We start from the raw sequence: 20,951 nt of genomic DNA, 5'->3' as shown, positions 1-20,951 counted from the left end.
CACACACACACAGGCACTGGCCAGTAAGACACACAGATTTCAGCACTGCACAACCATCAATGCAAACCACATCACAGGTGGAGGGAAGCGGAGCACCTTTCAACTTCTTCCTTTGCTTTTCTCTTGTCCACCTCTTACCACAGTGACTGTCAGACTTCAGTTTCTTTCCACGTCTTTCTTTCACACTGACTTTTCCCTTTTGCTCCTTGGTTTCAGCTGGCAGGGAGGACTCTGGCATGGAGATGATAGCTGGTAAGAATGACTGGAACAGACTGCGCATAACTTATTTCCTTTGGATCCAAAAGTACACGACAAAGTCCTTCAAGTCTTGGACAGAGCAGACTCCACCAGCACTGAAGCAATGCTCATCAAGGCACAGCTCTGGTGGGTGGGACATGTCATCAGGATGGAGCAGTACCACATGTCCTCAACACTTCTGTTGTGCATGGACAGCTTGCCACTGGGAACAGAAGCTGGGGCCGACCACACAAACGGCAGAAAGACACCGTCAACACCAACCTCCGGTGTTGCAACATCCAGTCACAGGAACTGGAAGATGCAGCTGCTGACCGCCCACACTGGTCAACCCTCACTTGACAAGCTTCCACCATGCACTGCCACAGGGCAGCATCAACATCAACACTTCAATGAGTTGTACCTCTGTATCATCTTCAGACATTAAGGACCACTCTCATAGACATAGACACAGGCAAACACTGAGACAGACTTGTGGACTCAGACACAGACAGACAGAGACTGAGAGAGTGTCACTCACCAAGTCGGGATTCCAGAGCAGTCAGTGCCTTCATGTTGTCCTGCAGTGAATCTTGGGCTGATTTCATCTTCAACTCCAGGGAGGTAATCTGGTTTTTGGATGATGTCATGTCAGTCTGCACAGCAGAGTTTTCTCCCTCAAGATTAGACATGCCCTTCTGGACCTTGACTATGTCTGACTTTAGCTCACTGCAGTCGGTCTTCAGCTGGCTGACATCATTCTTTATTATGCCATCATCTGCCTGTAAAGCTGTGATGTCTGTCTGGACAGTGGTGAGCTTGGAGTCAACAGCACCATGATCAGCCTTCAGTTGGATGATGTCCGTCTGCTGCATGGAAACCTGTGTCTGCATGGAGACCACGTCATTCTGAAGTTTGGCCAGGTCTGCACTCACTTTGTCCTTTTCTGCCGCCAGCTCAGCCAGGTCCTGGTGAACAATGACGTTTTTATCTCTCAGTTCTACCATCTCTCTCTGCAGGGCAGCCAGTTCAGTGGACAGTTTCACGTTCTGGTCTTTCAGCACGCTTTGTTCTGACGACAACTTGTTGTTAGCATTACTCAGATGCATCACATTTTGTGTAAGCAGAGTGTTGGTAGAATGCAGCGAGGTGACCTGACCCGCCAAATCTTCAACTTTCTTAAACAGATCATCCAAGCTCCTTGGATGTGTCCCCACTGGTGACACAGTTCCTGGGTCAGCTTGAAAGTGCAGTGATCCTGAATCTGCCTTGCTCGGTGTGCTGGTAACTTTTTCTTCATTTGACGCCATTTCGTTGGTTTGACTTCCTTGTTTCGGTCATGTGGTACAGGTTCGAGATGTTAAACGAGCGTGTCAGTATATCAGCCTATAATTTTTTTATATAGTAAGTTAAATTCTACGACAAAACGGGTATTTCAATTCCCACCTTGAACTGATTTTATTTTTTAATTCTTTATTCTGGTGCGCTGATTGAACTAAGGGAGAAAACGCTGTTGGTTTACAAAGTTTCCACCCTCACGAAAGACCGTTGTTATCAGTTTCAGTTTCAGTACCTCAAGGAGGCGTCACTGCGTTCGGACAAATCCATATACGCTACACCACATCTGCCAAGCAGATGCCTGACCAGCAGCGTAACCCAACGCGCTTATTCTGTTGTATCAGCTCAACCAGATCCGATGTAAAACCCAATACAGACAATATTCCTTCTTCCCTTCCTCTTTTTTTTTTTTTTTTTTTTTTCCCCAATCCTCACAACAGCGCAATCCTCAGCAACCTCCCAAACTACAACAGAACCATCAATAGAATGATGTTGGTTGTACAAAGGAAGAAGAAGAAGAAGATACGTGACTGGAACAACCTGCCTGAAACAGCTATAGCAGCAGACACCTTGGACACCTTTAAGTCTAGGGTGCCCCCCAATCAGTAGTTAATTAGATGATAGGTCCCCTACCCCCCCCCCCTCCTTTCCCACCCCCTCTCTTTACCCTAATATTTTTGGGGGTTTTTAATTTATTTTTGGGGCCCTGCTGTCTATCAGCAAGGGACCGGCTAGCTCGGAAGGGCGAAAAGTAAAGTGATAGTAGCCTGCCGGAGAACCCACTTAAGAGTAGGACTAAGTTTCATCCTCACTAATAGGTCTGTCACTTTCTGTAGCTTGTTTTTCTTTCATCGCAACCCAACAACAATAACGGCGTAAAAATCAAATTGTGTATTGTGGCCGTCAACGCAGTGAAAGTGAAAGGTCGAAGATCGCGGCAACTTGTCAGTCTTGCTGGGAGCGCCCCCGTGTCGATACTCCCCCACGTCGGGAGCGTGTCGATATTCCCCCGTACGTGTGTGTGTGTGTTGTTGTTGTTGTTGTTACCAAACAAGATGGAGAGTTCGTGTTGAAGCGACAAAGCGCAATCCGAAGAGAACGCGTACCTGACACCCAATACTGAAAAATGTTAAACGACTCACAAATCGACATGAATTTTCGGTTTCCAAGGCATGTATTTTGGGGTTAGCATGAAAAAACAGGAGACGACATCGAAGTATGAAGGACCGAGAGAATCGCTCACCCCCGTTTTGCAAATTTGGCTGACACTTTGATTTTAATGCAACAGGAACATTTCAAAATGCTGTGGCAGATTCGACCAAGTGATGAAATGTATGGGAAAATGGATGCGCGAACAAGAGGGAGCCGGCCACGTGGGCATAAACGAAAGTTATTTACGATGAGAGGCATTACAAATGACGGAGGATGGAACACACATCCGCATCCATGCAGGCGGCATCACGTGAATTCGAGAATGATTTTAATTGTTAATCGAAAACATCATTGTCTCAATGTGCAGGTTCGTCAATCTTCAGTTACTCGATACCACTGTCACTGTTTGTGTGTGTTTATGTGTGTGTAACGTAGTATGGTGTCATTTTAATTAAAATGTAGGACATTGTAGGGCAGTTTGAGTGTGTTCACGGTTTTAATATGTGCATGATCATAAGTAATAATGAAAAACTGACTATACAGCCAATAATTTGTTCCTGGCATTTTAGAAATATCGTTAACACATATATTCAACTCTATCCATCTTATCAACCCTTCCCCACTCCTATCAGTGCTCTTAAACACCCCGCCCCCCTCTCCGCCCACACACACACCACATGCAATAATAAATCATAAAAATATAATGGCCCATTTCACACCCAAACCCTCCTGTGCCTTGTATTTTTGTAAACCCATTTTCACCATCATTTTACAAAGAATTAAGTGTGTGTTTTCCAAAGAAACAATCCTGTGCTGAAGGTTTATAAAATAAAATAAAATAAAATAAATCTAAAATGACAACAGTTTTTGTTTTTACCCATCTGTTACTGTGTTAGCAAACCATATTTAATTGATTTGAATGTTTCTGATGCCACATTTTCCACTGTTAATTTACAAAGGTCTGTAAACTTCTAAAAACTTGAATTGTGTATGATTTACACTACAGAAATCAAATTATTAAATTTTTTTGTTTTGCCAGGTTGCCTGTGATGGAGACTGGAGATTCATCAGCATTGTGACAAGATGAGCTGGATCTGTTCATCACTTCATGTCAGGGTATTGAGGATGAGCCCACTTTTCACAGCTTCAGAGGAACATCAGCCTCCCCTGGACTGTATTTTGCTTGGCAACAGTTGGATACATGATCAGCAACCTGGCTGATGACCCCAATCCTCAATCCAGTGTAGGTGAGTTTGAAATTATGTCATATGTGGTAAAGAAATTAGCAGTTTGAATGAATTTGTGTGTGGGGTGGGGTGGGGGGGGAGTCGGGGGAGGGTGGGGTGGTGGTGTCTGTGTGTCACAGTGTGTGTGTGTGTGTGTGTGTGTGTGTTTGCGTCAGTGTATGATGTGCATGCAGGTGTAAGTCACTGAGTGTGTGTTGGTGTGTGGTTATATAATCATGTTTATGTGTGTATGTCATGTATGAACTATTTTGATGAAAATGTTAGAAATTGTTAAACTGAGATCAGACTGATTTCTGCTCCAGCAGATTATTGATATACAGTGTGCTGTAAAATGTATTCCACAAAGTTAGATAAACATGGGGATGGGGATTGGACGACTTCTTTTCACACACATATATACATCTGATATGCCTGGGGTTTTTTGTTGTTGTTTTTTTTAACAGTTTTATTGATTTTATATTATCGTGTTTCAGAGCTCATGTATACTAGGGTTGGTTTGTTTGTTGTTGTTTTTTCAGAGCCTGCATTTCTTGCTGCAATTTCATGTTCAGGGGAACATAGAATTCCTAATAAATGTTTAAAAAAAAACAAAAAACAACACAATCCATTCTTTCATTATAATTATCATCATCATTGCTTAGAAATGCTGGCAGTAATTTTTCTTTTTGTGTGTGAAGAAAATTAGCTACTGATCACCTGCTGCCTGGGGGTGGACCAACTGTGGAAAAAAAAACACAGTCCTTGTGGGTGTGGTCTGGCTGTTGATGGCATCACCCCCACTGTTTGGCCACCAGGGAGCAGTAGGTGAAACATTTTATAATCATTTTATCTTCAGTATTCATCAAAAGAGAAACTAGGTGTGCATGTATTTGTAACTATGTAAGTGAAACCGAAGTTATTATTTTATCAGTTGTTTGATGTGGCTTTTGTGTGTTGCTGTTGGACTTTATTTATTTTTTTCAAGTATTGTGTTAGGAAAGTATGTTCTTAATCCTACATAGTGGGCATACTTAAACACACACACACACACACACACACACACACACACACACACACAAGACACATACACAACACAAGTACACACACACACACACACACACACACACACACAGTGCAGTGCCACCCATATGTTTTTTCCCTGTCTCAAGTGGATATTACTAACAAAGTAGATTTTTCTACATGATTTTTCCAGTGACAATCCTTTTGTTGTCATGGATTCTTTTAAGTGCATGCTGTATATAGGGCCAGAGAGTGTGTGTGTGTGTTTGTGTCAGTGTATGATGTGCATGCAGGTGTGAGTCACTGAGTGTGTGTTGGTGTGTGGTTATATAATCATGTTTATGTGTGTATGTCATGTATGAACTATTTTGATGAAAATGTTAGAAATTGTTAAACTGAGATCAGACTGATTTCTGCTCCAGCAGATTATTGATATACAGTGTGCTGTAAAATGTATTCCACAAAGTTAGATAAACATGGGGATGGGGATTGGACGACTTCTTTTCACACACATATATACATCTCATATGCCTGATTTTTTTTTTGTTTTTGTTTTTTTAACAGTTTTATTGATTTCATATTATCATGTTTCAGAGCTCATGTATACTAGGGTTGGGTTGTTGTTTTTTTTTCAGAGCCTGCATTTCTTGCTGCAATTTCATGTTCAGGGGAACATAGAATTCCTAATGAATGTTTAAAAAAAAACAAAAAAAACCCATAATCCATTCTTTCATTATAATTATCATCATCATTGCTTAGAAATGCTGGCAGTAATTTTTCTTTTTGTGTGTGAAGAAAATTAGCTACTGATCACCTGCTGCCTGGGGGTGGACCAACTGTGGACAAAAAAAACACAGTCCTTGTGGGTGTGGTCTGGCTGTTGATGGCATCACCCCCACTGTTTGGCCACCAGGGAGCAGTAGGTGAAACATTTTATAATCATTTTATCTTCAGTGTTCATCAAAAGAGAAACTAGGAGTGCATGTATTTGTAACTATGTAAGTGAAACCGAAGTTATTATTTTATCAGTTGTTTGATGTGGCTTTTGTGTGTTGCTGTTGGACTTTATTTATTTTTTTCAAGTATTGTGTTAGGAAAGTATGTTCTTAATCCTACATAGTGGGCATACTTAAACACACACACACACACACACACACACACACACACACAAGACACATACACAACACAAGTACACACACACACACACACACACACACACACACAGTGCAGTGCCACCCATATGTTTTTTCCCTGTCTCAAGTGGATATTACTAACAAAGTAGATTTTTCTACATGATTTTTCCAGTGACAATCCTTTTGTTGTCATGGATTCTTTTAAGTGCATGCTGTATATAGGGCCAGAGAGTGTGTGTGTGTTTTGTTCACTATATTGTGAACCCAAACATGCAGGTACTGAGTCAACTGGCCTATGTTGTAGTTATATAATGATTTGATGTGAATGTAGTCATGGATTTTAACATGTTAACCTTTTTAAATAGTCTCTTTTTTCTTTCTTTTTTTTTTTTTACAATTTTGATGTACCATGTATTCAAAGTTAGACAACTGGACTGTTGACATTATTTATCATTTAGTTACAAACCACTGAAATTTTAATTTGTTGTTGTTTTTTTAACATTTGATGATCTTTAATTTAGTGTTATGATCTAGTATACTATAGTAGTAATTCTGTGTATAATTCAGAGTTGCTGTGATTAAATCATTCCGCTGTTCAATTTCATGTTTCAAGTGAAGTTCATAAATCTAAGATGGGTTAAAAAAACAAAAAACAAAAAAAATGAGCCATGTCCTTATTTAATTTATCATCATCTTAAGAAAATAGCTTGCATAATTTGTTATAGGTAGCATAGAAAATACAGATCACCTGCTGCCTGGTGATTGACCAATTCGATGGCCAAAAAAAACCAGTTCTTGTGATGTGTTGTTGTTGGAATCATTCACCCCTCTGTTTTCACCAGGTAGATGTAAACATTTTTCAATTTTTAATTTCAGTTATTTACTGTAACATTTGACCTTGATGTCAATTTGAATATGTAAGTGAACCGAAGTTTTATTTTATTCAGATTATGTCCATAGGCTTTCTGTTTGCAATAGAACTTTATTTATTTTTATAAAATTAGTGTTATATGATGTTCTTAATCACTCTTGTGTGCATACTTAAACACCACACACACACACAACACATACAACAAGGAAACAACAGCAACAAAAAAACAATTTCAATACCACACATCGCATACCCACACATCCACACACGCATTCTGTACAACACACACACACTACACTACACTCACACCACACTAGTCATGCTGACATACAACACAAATCCAACCTGTTTTTTCCTTCTCAAGGAAGTTACAACAAATAATTTTTCTACATGCATTTTTCCAATTTGTAACTTTTAGAATTGTAAATCTTTAAATCAAGTGTAACAGTATTACCAAGTTTGCTAGTCTCTGATGATTCCTAGTCCAAACCACATCTGTCCATTGCAACTCCAAAATAAACTTGTCATTACAAGTCAGGCCACCACTTTATTAATACATATTCAATATTGTAAAATGACAAATCAAAGGACAACATGCATTACATTAATTAAAACAAAATGTTTCACAAATTTGTTTTCTTTTTTTTTTTTTCTTTGACAGATTTTTGCAGGTGCCCACTGGAAGTGGAAACAGCTGACCTCTCATACCTCCTTCCAACATATTTTCAAATGGTTGTATTGCTCTCTCTGCAAACATGATCATGCATCAACTGTTAGTGTTATGATTGAGTTAAGCATATAGTAAGGTAAACTTACCACTGGACTCAAAAAGTGTGATTTGCTGTGATTAAATCATTCACTGATTCAGTGAGTAATATTTTATACTTGAAGGCTTCATCAAGTGACAATGACAGCAGTGGGTGACAATAAACTATTCTTAAATGACACACAAAAAGTAAGAGGCATGTCCACTGAATTAGTTCTATCCATCTGACTCAAAAAATGAAGCTTACACATTGTATACAAGAAAAGGTCAAGCATCATGAAAATTACAGTTCACTGTGTGCCAGTTTGATATTGAACAATTATTGTCAGATTGGCCGATATATACACTTCTTTCCAATGATTTTGTTTTGAGAGAATCTTTTTTTCTTCTTCTGCATATTTAGTCTTCAAAATCTGTACATGTTTCTCCATTTTGTAAATGTGTGAGAGTTAGAGTTGTGTCTTGTAACATTTGTATACCTTGATGATCAGCATGCAAGTTATCAATGTTTTGTTGGGTTTGTTTCTCAGCCATAGTGTCCCCATACTCTTCATCAACTGAAAAAGAAATCAATGTTGTAAAATAAAATGTCAGATAATATTATTTATGAGTGTGTCTTTTTCACTCTGTGTGTGCACAGTGTGCATGTATCATTGTATGCAAGAGGCTGAGAATGAGAGTGTGTGAGTTGGAATACAACTGCAATCTAAAAAATATTTTGCATTACCAAACATTGATTATCTCAGTTGATGTCCAAAGGTATGTTGTGTGTTGTAGAAATAACACATTCAGTACCTGCAAGTACCAGTGTACTTATGGTCATGTGCTTGATCTATAAACACAAATAATTCTTTAACTTTCATATCAATAACATTAAGTGAGCACACCAATTCTATTCTTGTCATACATCATTATCAATTTTGATAAGATTATACACAGAATTGATAAATCTTCAACACAAATCAAGGTGTCCCAGATATATTTAACATGTCACTGCTAAGAGCAACTACATCATTCTTTAGATTTTAAATAAAAACATTCCCATTTTCTCAAAAAAACTTGATCATTACATGCTGGTCAGGCACTATTGTAAAGTTTGAATCACTATTTGATTGCGCTTTTAAAATGATTATCAAATGATAACTTGTAACAGATTGAATTATATGCAAATTTAATTAAAACAAAATGTTTTGCACCAAGATTGGTGTATAAATTGATTTGTTACTTATATTGGAAAATCCACAAACATGCAGGACTGACCAACGGCACTGATGTTGTTGCTTCCATTCATGATTTGATGTAAATTCGTCTGGTGGTTTTGCCCATGTCTGTGCAACCCTTTTTGTTTCATTTTGTTTTCCTTTTTTTTTTCTTTTTTTTTTTGTTTACATTTTCTTGTATGTTGTTCCGGTGTTTTGCACCAGACTTTCACGCCCTATGTAAGGAAAATCAGTCATATTAAGGTTTGAAATACAAAACTGAGACTGGTGGTAAACTTTTAAACCTTTATCTGCATATAGTACCTGTCAAGCAACAATGACAACTGCAGTCATATCACACTGACTTGAGTCAGGCCTTAAAAATGTCATAATTATGTCAGAGTTATCTCCCCCTTTCCTCTGATCCATTTTTCAATAGTTTGACACAATAGTAAAATTTCTGTATAAGTACATGCTGTGCTTGGTATTGGATCACCAAAAGACCAGTCTAAGTTTCAGCTTTTTTGTTTGTTTGTTTGTTTTTGTTTTGGGGTGTTTTATTTTTTATTATATTTATTTTTTTTTGTTTGTTTGTTTGGGTTGTTTTGGTTTTTTTTGTTGTTGTTGTTGCTGTTGTTGTTGTTGGTGTTGTTGGTGGTTTTTTTTTTTTTTTTTTTTTTTTTTTGCTGTACATGCAGTGACACAGAATCAAGTCAAAATCTGTAAAAGCTCAATTATGAGGACTGGGGAAACAAAATATCCAAACACAGTTTTGAAGCATAACCAGCTATCAAAGATGTATAAGTTTTCAGTTTTCAGTTTCAGTAGCTCAAGGAGGCGTCACTGCGTTCGGACAAATCCATATACGCTACACCACATCTGCCAAGCAGATGCCTGACCAGCAGCGTAACCCAACGCGCTTAGTCAGGCCTTGAGAGAGAGAGAGAAAAAAAAAAGATGTATAAACATATTGATAATTCAGTCATAATGAGCAATACATCTTAAACTGAAAAGGTATATAATATTTTGGATAGTCAACAGCAACAAAACAAAGTATTATTCAACACAAATATAGAAACTGTGCTCAGTTCTGTTTTATTTTAATAAGTCGCTTTTGTTTTGAGCTGAACGAGTTTGTAAACTTTATTTTTCCAGCACGTTAAACAATGTGAGTTCCTGTAGATTACTTAATTGTGAGGAGTTTATCAGCGTGCAACTGCAAGGTGATGATGGCTGGGTTTTTTTGTTTGTTTGTTTGTTTTGTTTTGTTTTGTTTTTTTCTTCACGTACGGGAGGATTACCTTTTCATATATTCAAACTACCCCTCCTCCTACTGATTCCATCACAAAGCGTCTTATTTTTGTCAAAGATTCATGGTTGTTACTATACGATCTTCAGTTCAGCTTTCCGTTTCATCAAGTTCATTAATTTTATTCCAATAACCTTTCCAATCACTAAGTCATAATGGTTTTGTTTGATGTTTCCGTAGCATTTTAATCAGTACTTCATACTTATCGTCATTCAGATCACTACGAACTCTTATATTGGGATCAGGATCAGGATTTGGGGCGTTGTTATATACAACTTAGCCATTTTTGGCTTTTTATGCCCCTTCAGATTTACTCCTTTTTTATTGTTGGTCAGGTCGTTGACCAGCTCAGTCATTTTATCCATCAAAGTCGTATTTCGTTTTTGTCAATAACTCATGTTTATCAATGATGTTCTTAAAAGTATTTACACTAGGTGCATGTTTGATATTGTTTGTTAATTTGTTCCAGTAATTTGTTACTCTGTTATTACCTCCACTGCTGTTGTCAAACGGGCACACATCAATTCAATTTTTGTAAAATTGATGTGCGTGAACGTTCAGTCATGCGGATAGAAGGCCGCTTTTATTCACGATGTGATTGTTGACCATGCTTTGACATCGCCATACTGATTGAGACCTGGTTGTATGAGCAGGGAGACGAATCATAAAATTATTGCGCAGCTTACGCCGCAAGGGTACAAACTGAAAATATTCCCTAGACAAGTTAGGGAGGGGGCGGTATTGCAACCATTATGAGAAGCCATATTCAGGATGTTTGTACATTCAGAACCTTCGATTATACATCATTTGAGGGTGTAGCGTTAAAGTTTGAGTGCAATAGTTTCGTCAGTGTCATATTATATGCATATATAGACCCCCACCAATTAAGTTGACATAATAAATGTAACACCCAGACTTTTATTACTGGGTTTTCTAATCTCCTGGATAAATACAACCTAGAGACAGGGGAATTAGTTTTAACTGGCGATTTTAACCTTCATTATGAACAGACCAGCAGTTCAGATATATTTCAGTTGCGTACTCTACTTCACGACTACGGATTAAAAATTTTAAAATGGTATGTAAACAAACCAACAAACATGGTCACATACTCGACTGGCTTGTGTGGTACGCCCAGCTTGTCCATAAGTTACAGCGCTATGGAATTAGAGGTCAGCTCAACACCTGGATCAAAAGCCTTCTTGAGGACAGGCAGCAAGCAGTTGTGGTGGAAGGAGTCACCTCCCATACATTCCAGTCAACTGAGGTGTTCCCCAGGGCTCGGTCCTCAGCCCTTGTCTCTTCCTTCTCTACATCAATGACCTCCCAAATACTATCAAATCTAAGGCCAGATTATTTGCAGACAACACCATGTGCAACAAAATAATCAAGAAGGAAGCTGACCAGCACACACTCCAAGAAGACCTAGCTTCCCTTTCCATCTGGGAGAAACAGTGGGCCATGCAATTCCACCCGCTAAAGTGCTCCACCTTGAGTGTCAGTAGAAAGAGGAAAAAGATCGCACCAAAGTACAAACTCCATGGCCGTCCGCTTGAAAACGTCAACACCACAAAATATCTTGGGTTTGAACATCCGAGACAACCTAAGCTTGTGGTCCCACATCAATTCTACAGCCAGCAAAGCCAACAAGACCTTAGGCTTTCTCCAGCGCAACTTGAAGATAGGAAACAAGAAGACAAAGGAAACTGCGTACAAAGCCTTTGTTCGACCTATCCTTGAGTATGCTGCATCTGTGTGGGATCCCTATACAGCCAGTGACATCCAGGCCATCGGAAAGGTCCAGCGCCGAGCAGCAAGATGGGTCACAAACCGACATCGACAGACGTCCTTGCTCCCTCAACTGGTACCCTCTACAAGTCAAACGGAAATAATATCTCCTGGTAGATGTTTTACAAGTTCCACCATGGTCTCATCTCCATCAACTCAGCCTACCTACCAACACCATCAGACAGCAGGCTGAGCTCCAGGAAAAACACCTGCAGCTACGATATACCTGCCTGCAGGACGCAGTACAGACATAAAAAAAATTATGTTTTTCTTCCCCCGTACCATCCCGGAATGGAATACACTGCCCTAGGAGGTTGTCACAGCCGAGTTGCTGGACTGCTTCAAGTCGAGACACGCCTCCTGCTTGTGACATAACAGAGTAGACTCACACCCCCCCTCCCCCACTACCCTCCAACACCTCTGTTTAGGTTCCCCTCTCCACCCCATACCAACCAGCAAGTCCACCCACCCCCGCTTTTCTTTCTTTCTTTTTTCCACTGGTAAGTAGTGTCGTAGAAGGCTAGGCCTGTGCCGGTCGGGTGTATTCCCGGGGACCGCTACGGTAGCCGGATTGGCCTAGCTGGAGATGCGAATACACCAGTGAACTGCACCCCATCTCCCTTATCAGTTAACAGAACATCCCTCGGTAGCCCAGCTAAACTGCGGCCAACAGCAACCTCCCACAACACGACAATTTTCATCAGCATACTGATGTTGGTCGTTAAGTGGAAGAAGAAGAAGATTCCCACCCCCCAGTTTAAAGTCATGGACCTGGCTCTTGCTGACTACATGGCAATTCTTTATGACATCCCTTTAAGAGACAGAAGCGACCGAAACGTCTTGTTACATCGCGGAACACAAAGATGATTAACCTTGCAGGCTTGAGCTATTCCAGGATGATATCAAATCCTTTATGGATGGAACTGACTCCAGCTCATCTCCTCAGACAACATGCAACACCTGCCTCCGCCAGATACTGGACAAGCATGCCGCTCTCTGCACTCGCCTTGTTACTGACCGCCCCTTTGCTCTCTGGATGACTGATGAACTGAGGGCCGCCAAGCGGCGGGAACAACAGACCGACCACGTCTGGCGCTTCAACCAACTGACAGTCTCTACCATGAACTCCTGAAAGAAATGACAATAAAATCCTGTGAACTCGATCCTATGCCAGCCTCTGTCTTTTCCCAGTGTGTCTCACAGCTTCTCCCACAATCACCAGTGTTGTCAACTCATCCCTTCTCACTGGAACGTTTCCATCCACGCTCAAAACTGCAAACGTCCGGCCTCTTCTAAAGAAATCCAACCTTGACACAAACATTTTGAAAAACTATCGACTAGTTTCTAATCTTCCATTCCTGTCCAAACTGTTTGATAAAGCTGTCCTGAAGCAGCTCAACAACCACCTGTTTCAACAATCTCATCCACCCATTTCAGTCTGCCTATCGTGCTGACCACAGTACCGAAACCACTCTCCTCTACATCCTGAATAACCTACTGCTAGCGTCCGACTCAGGACAGATCTCCCTTCTCACCCTTCTCGACTTGTCAGCCGCCTTTGGCACGATAGACCATTCAGCCCTTCTTTCCCGTCTTCATTTTACATTTGGTATCAACGGCACTTTTCTAAACTGGTTCAAATCTTATCTCACTGATCGATTTCAGTCTGTCATTGTTGGAAATTTCCAGTCTGAACCCGTTAAAATCGAACATGGAGTCCCACAGGGATCTGTTTTAGGCTCAGCACTCTTCACACTGTACACTGCTCTTCTCGCTGAAATTATCAACCGCCATAATGTCAGTCATCATTCTTATGCTGATGACACTCAACTCCAGAAGAATGATACCCCCGAAAAACTGTCGTCGCTCTTGCAAGAAACATCCGACTGTTTCTTGGACATTCAAAACTGCATGGATGACTCTAAATAAGTTACAGTTGAACGCGGACAAAACTGAAGCAATGATCAAAGGAACCAAACAAAAACGCTCTTTCATTACAACTGACACAATCAAACTTGGCAGTACATCCATCCCTCTTTCCAGTTCAGTCAGGAACCTCGGCGTTATTCTTGACAACACACTGTCCATGCAAAAATTTATCTGCCAGACATGTCAATCCTGCTACTGTCAATTGCGGCGCATCAGTTCCATCCGGAAACATCTGTCCATTGATGCAACATCTAGACTTGTCGTTTCTCTCATTCTCTCTCGCCTTGACTACTGTAACTCAGTCTCTATTGTCTGGTCAGTTTGCCTGCTTCATCCATTCAGTCCCTTCAGCGCATACAAAACTCTGCTGCTCGACTCGTCCACAGAAAGAAAAAAAATCTGAGCACATCACTCCTCTTTTACAACATCTCCACTGGCTCCCTGCCTCACACAGAATAAAGTACAAGATCAGCACTCTATGTTATAAATGTATTCACAAAATCTGCCCCTTCTTATCTCTGCGGCTGCCTTCACCTCTACGCTCCGCCTTTGCCTCTACACTCCATCTCGCTATCTACGATCGGCGTCGGATCCACTCTGTTTACGCATACCCACATTCAAACACATCGATTGTTGGCCGCCGTTCTTCCTCGGTCTCTGGACCTTGCAATTGGAATGAACTTCCTCTTTCGCATCGTCAAGTCTCCACACTCAGCTCTTTCAAGTCTGGCCTTAAAACATACATCTTCCCAGAATAGCCTCCCTCCCCTGCCTCCTCCTTGTCTTCAGTTTCTCCAGTTTTAGAGTTATGCATGCGTGTGAATGACTGGTGCGAAAGCGCTTTGATTTGTCTCTGCACAAGATTCAGCGCTATATAAATACCATTATTATTATTATTATTATTATTATCCAGACAGATATATGTCAAGGAGCGTAACAAACTGAACTGCGGCTGATTCGTCTTGATGTAGATGTTGGCTGCCTATACCCAAGAAGAAGAAGAAGAACGATATGCACACAGAGCAAAGCGCCAATATTTCAACGTCAGTCAGTGTTCCATGCCCAAACAGCTCTATGCTGTATCACACCAGCTCACTGGCAAAAGTAGAGAACTGTTGCTGCCAAAAAAACCAGTCCTCCTCAGGATTTCCCCGATGCTTTTAGTAATTATTTTGATGACAAAATTGTTAACATCCGGCAAGAACTGGACGCTTGCCCGCCAGAGGACCAGTTTAATGATTTTAAAGAAAATTTGATGACATGTTTTAGACCCGTCTCTGAAAAAGCTGTAAGAGATTTTATTCTTAAATCTCCAAGTAAGAACTGTACGTGCCCACTAACCCTTTAAAAACATGTCTTTATGACCTTTTCCCCTTGATTACCAGAATTATGAATCATTCTTTAGAGTCAGGCATTTTTGAGGACTGTCATAAATTAGCCATTGTCACCCCTCTTTCGAAAAAGCACAGTTTGGACACAACTCAGCAAAAGAACTATAGACCTGTGTCTAATGTTTCATTTCTAAAATCATTGAAAAAGTTGTGTTACATCAGCTCAAGGAACATCTTGATAAAAACGGCCTGCTTGAAACTTGTCAGTCAGCTTATCAAAAAAGCCATAGCACAGAAACCGCACTTCTTTCGGTCACAGATAGTTTCCTCTCAGACACAGACAAAAGACTTACATCTGTAGTGGCATTTTTAGATATGTCAGCGGAGTTTGATACAATCGACCACCAAATTCTTACCAAACGTCTCAGCACTACCTTTGGCATTAAATCTATTGCTTTGAAATGGTTTTCTTCATATATTTCAAATCGCCAACTCATGGTTTAAAAAACAACAACAAAAAACAAAACAACCCCCCCCAAAAAAAAAACAACAACAACAACAACAAACAAACAAAAAAACCCAACCAACCAACCAACCAGCCAAAAAAACAACAACAACCCCCCCCCCCCCACCCCACCCCCGAAAAAAAAACCCACAAAAAAACAACAAAAAAACCACCACCACCACCAACAACAACAACCCCCCCCCAAAAAACACCAACCAACCAACAAAGAAACAAAAACCACCTCTGATGTTATTCCACTTGTGTTTGGTGTCCCTCAGGGATCAGTGTTAGGGCCTATCTTGTTCACTTTGTGTACTCAGCCTTTGATCGACATTTTCAAAAGGCATTCATTTGGTTATCACAATTGAATATGCAGATGATACATAATTACAAAAAGCTGCTCCACCATCTGATCTCAAGACAGTCATTACTGAATTGGAAGCTTGTGTCGCTGATATAAAAGTATGGATGGACAAAAACAAGCTAAAACTCAATGAAAACAAAACTGAACTGATCGACCGATCGACCTCGTCTTAACCTTCGCTGGCTACCGTGGGTCGTACACGACCCAGAAGAGTACAAAAACGCAAATATCTCAGCCAATTCTTAATATTTTTCTACGAAATTTCAGAAATATTTCCTACACCTAAAAGGCCAACTTTTGCCAAAAAATGAAAAAAATTCATCAATTAGTTAATGAGTAATTAAAGGTGGCGTTTTAACTACACACGGACGCTTGTGTGGGTCGTGTGACCCATGCTTATTAAAGAGGAAAAATCGTGGTCACCCCTCGAAAGCTCGTGTGGGTCATGCACGACCCATACCTTTTCAATAGTGATTTCAAAAGGTTTAATTTGTAATTAGTGAAGGAAAATAATGAAGTTTTACTTTCAATAGCCTCACTCTCCCCCCCCCCCCTCCAGCCCCGTCCCTTTCACCTGTCTTCAGCTATAACCCCCTTTCCATCCCTTTCTCTAACAGCATGTACCTGTGTGACTGAATATCTTTGTGCGTGTATAGGATGCCATGAGTCATCTCTCTCTCTCTCTGTCTCGCTGTCTGTCTGTCTGTCTCTCTTTCTATCTCTGTGTGCCATAAGTAGGGTTTGTATGCGCATGTGGTGTTATCCGTTTGTGTGTGTGATCAGTTGTGTGTGCGTGTGTGTGTGAGTGAGTGAGTGAGTGTGTGTGTGTGTGTGTGTGTGTGTGTGTGTATGTGCGTGTGTGTAAGTGCGCGAGTATGTGTTTTTTCTGAGTGTATGTGTTTGTGTGAGTCTGTGTGCGTGTGCGAGCGCATGTCTGTGTAATCAGTTGCTACGATATGTTTTCCTTTTCTATATTTTGTCATAAGCTTTGGAGGAATATACTGCTTTTTGTCTCTAAAAGGTATGGGTCGTGGACGACCCACATGAGCTTCCGTGTGTAGTCAAAAGTATGGGTCGTGCACGACCCACACAAGCTTTGGAGGAATATACAGGTTTTTGTCTCTAAAAGGTATGGGTCGTGAACGACCCACATGAGCTTCCGTGTGTAGTCAAAAGCGGCAGCCAGCGATACCATTCGGTAAAAAAACACATAACTAAAAAACACAAACAACGGATCCGCCAGTCACTTGGCCCTGCTTCAAACATCAGCCAAATACCTCGGTGTATATCTCGACCAAACCTTGACTATGAACGACCAGATTTCATTCCTGTGTCGCTCATGTAACTTTCATCTTGGGCTAACCTCAGTCAGACCATACATAACAGAGAAAAACATGCGACGCCGCATGTGAAAATCACGTATAAGTCGCTGGAGAACATTTCACTCAACAGGCTGTGAAAGTGACAAGGGGTGAAAATATCAGATTTGATGATTTTGGTTATTCAGATTCTATTACTCTTTTTCTTTTAAATTTACAAGTGTGATAAAGAAATATAAAGTAATAGTGCTTTTTTTTATGTTTTCTCGTTCGGAATTGATGGTCATGAGTGGGAAACAGCGAACTCGTTTGCCCCAATTTTGAACGCGATTTCGTTCTGTAACAGACTCGTATGGAGCGCAAGAACAAAAACTCCAGGTTGCAAACAGTCTCTTGTCCTACTTCCACACTGTTTAAGCGACTTGTCCATGTTCAAGTTCAGCTGACGCTCTATTCATCACTGCTACAGTTTTGATCGTATTCTTGAATTATTTTCAAACGTGGCACCCTTCTTCTGTCCAAGTCTGCATTATTATCGCTGTCAGTGTTTTGTAAAAGCCACAATAATTGCTGAAAGTGAGTGATACTCACTGGGCTTCCTGAAGACGAAGCACAAACATGGCGGCGGTGGTAGCCAAGCAGATCTCCAAACTGCTCTCGTAAGCGGCGAATTTCACCTCTCCAGAACTCACTGAAGCAGTGACAGAGAAGTGTGTTGGTGACAAACTATCAGGAACAGAAGATTTTAGCAGTGGTAAGGAAGAAAATCAACTTCTGTCAGTGGAAAATAGGAATGAAGACACTGAATCTGGTAAGTCAGACTTGCTTTGCCTTTGTCGCTCACGAAGCTTTCGCTTCAAGTGTTTGTTTGACGTGTTTTTAAAATTATGTAAAGTTATGGCGAACTTAGCTGCAAAGAATAACGTGTATCACTTTGTATCTGTAAATAATAACTGAACTAGTCTGAGAAATCCATCAAAAACAAGTGACAATGCTGATAATGTTGATGCTTTTTTTTGGGGGGGGGGCAACAAACTGCCAAGGCAAAAGCGAAAGTTGGGACAACAATTCACTGACAGTCAAGATTATAAAAAAAAAACAACAACAATGGCATGCTTTCACACCTAGATGAAGTTGCTTTAGACTTTTAATGTGTATAAGTATGTGAATAAAAAAAGTGAATAATGCATTTCAGGTGATTAAGAATGGGTGCGTATTTGTGGATGTGAATGATGGGTCTGTTGTGGACACTGTGTGTGCGTCGCGCGCGCGTGCATGCGTGCGTGCGTGTGTACACATATATGATAATTATTAAATTGTGTGTGTGTATCAATTTGTATGCATAAATAACATGTGAGTGTGTGAGTGCACAAACATGTGAGTGTATGTGTGTGTATGATGAGTGTGTGTGTGTGTGATGATGATATTTAAATTGTGTGTGTGTGTGTGTGTGTGTGTGTGTGTGTGTGATTCCATGTGTTCATGTGTTTGAATATATGTGCGTGTGTGTGTGTGTGTGTGTATTCATACTTGATTTGTGTATGTGTGTGTGTTGCTTGATTTTTTTTTTTTACATTATCAGTTTCATATTTGACAGATAGGTAATTAATTATGGATCTCATTTACTGGATGTTTTTTTCACTTGTGCTAACTAATCAACTAATTATGTGCATACATGTTTTTCAGTGGATGAGGCTGAAGGCAGTGTGACAGTCCACCAGTCATTACCAAGATGAACATCTGTGACACACGAGACAGCCCACCACCCTGCCTGATGAACCTCCACCCAGCATTTGCCCAAACGGTCGCAGTGAGCAAAAACATTTCTTTATTACTGAGATCTGGGAGTTTGTTCACCCCGATAGGAAGGATCAGGTCTGTTGTCAGCATGTCGGGTTCAGATCCTCAAAAGATCATCCCTTTCCAATCTCTGCTTATGCCTATTTCCCCCAGTGCTGCCAAAACCATTCACCAGCCAGGCCACACCACCCTCCTCCAGGTCTCCGTGCAGACCAAAGAGACAAAACATGACCAGGAACATAGAACAAGAGAGGCAAGGCCTTCAAGACTCACTTGTGATACACTAAAAAAAAAAAAAAAAAAAAAAAAATCCAAGCTTTTTATGTATTGAGTATAATTTCAAAATGTAATGTTTAAGATGAGAAAGATGAGTTTAAAGCAAATTAAGTCCCCTAGCATTAATTACAGAGTAATTTCCCATTTTTACTATCTGCACCAAAATGTTTGCAAAATAAATAAAATTTCCATGCTTAGCAAAAGAAGTTCCTGTTTGAACAAAAAATGATAATAATGACTGCTCTTGTTGTTGGGTCAGAATATCAGATCAAAGTGCCAAGTTTAGAGAATACAAAAAATATAAATATAACATTAAATGCAGTTTGCATATAATTAGGCTTCATTTATTATTTTTTTGTGGCCATCCCAGGGTGCAATATTGTTTTAAACAAGATGACTGGAAAGAACTGAATTTTTCCTATTTGTATGCCTAATTTGGTGTCAACTGACAAAGTATTTGCAGAGAAAATGTCAGTGTTAAAGTTTACCACGGACACACAGACACACACACACACACACACACAGAGACAACCGAACACCGGGTTAAAACATAGACTCACTTTGTTTACACAAGTGAGTCAAAAATCACAAGTGACTCACTGACTTAATTGCGTCCCAGGTTACAAGTGTGTGGACAGAATTGGTGAATACTACTGGTGAATACAATGTGGAGTGATGGCGTAGAGGTAACGTGTCCGCCTAGGAAGCGAGAGAATCTGAGCGTGCTGGTTTGAATCACGGCTCAGCCGCCGATATTTTCTCCCCCTCCACTAGACCTTGAGTGGTGGTCTGGACGCTAGTCATTCGGATGAGACGATAAACCAAGGTCCCGTGTGCAGCATGCACTTAGCCACGTAAAAGAACCCACGGCAACAAAAGGGTTGTCCCTGGCAAAATTCTGTAGAGAAATCCACTTCGATAGGAAAAGCAAATAAAACTATGCAGAAAAAAATATAAAAAAATGGGTGGTGCTGTAGTGTAGCGACGCGCTCTCCCTGGGGAGAGCAGCCCGAATTTCACACAGAGAAATCTGTTGTGATAAAAAGAAATACAAATATAATACAAATATAAATACTGTTTTGTGTTGTCACCTGCCTGTCTTAATTAACGGTGTTGTACATGTATTGTCAGGTGAGTCACCACAGGGGTAACACAATTATTACACAAGTATCTAAATATATACAAACTGATGCAATTCAAAGTTCAAACATTCTGGTACTTTTTCAGAGAGTTTGGAGTGATTCTGACTAGCTCTTGCAGGTTTTCTTCTACAGTATTTTGTGGAAGAGTGAAACCGCGAACTGCCCATAAATTTTTCAATGTTTTAACCCAGTGAGCATGCTTTTGAGACAATGTTTTAAGTAAACAGCAATTATTTGATGTCATTCAGT

The 20,951-nt window shown here is 40.3% G+C and overlaps 1 protein-coding gene and 1 long non-coding RNA gene across 4 annotated transcripts in view; one reads left to right on the top strand and one right to left on the bottom strand.

Annotated features, from left to right (window-relative positions):
• Positions 1-1,581, bottom strand: part of LOC143299074 (uncharacterized) — a 3,695-nt gene extending 2,114 nt beyond the window's left edge. The window contains exon 1 of the mRNA XM_076612181.1: positions 776-1,581. Within this exon, the coding sequence (XP_076468296.1) occupies positions 776-1,544 (769 nt within the window). The 5' untranslated portion in view covers positions 1,545-1,581. The remainder of the gene's footprint in view (positions 1-775) is intronic.
• On the top strand, positions 1,033-6,090 carry LOC143299075 (uncharacterized). 3 transcript variants are annotated; one of them, XR_013057468.1, is made up of 4 exons: positions 1,033-1,157; positions 3,764-3,971; positions 4,649-4,771; positions 5,766-6,090. It is a non-coding gene; the product is annotated as an uncharacterized LOC143299075 (long non-coding RNA). The 3 variants fall into 3 exon arrangements; XR_013057469.1 differs by having other exon boundaries at positions 4,649-4,775; XR_013057470.1 differs by lacking the exon at positions 1,033-1,157 and adding an exon at positions 2,775-3,091.
• Positions 6,091-20,951: the final 14,861 nt, after the last annotated feature.

The sequence above is a fragment of the Babylonia areolata genome, chromosome 24 (genome assembly GCF_041734735.1).
Source record: "Babylonia areolata isolate BAREFJ2019XMU chromosome 24, ASM4173473v1, whole genome shotgun sequence".
Taxonomy (NCBI): domain Eukaryota; kingdom Metazoa; phylum Mollusca; class Gastropoda; order Neogastropoda; family Buccinidae; genus Babylonia; species Babylonia areolata.
This window is presented reverse-complemented; position numbering and strand designations above follow the sequence as displayed.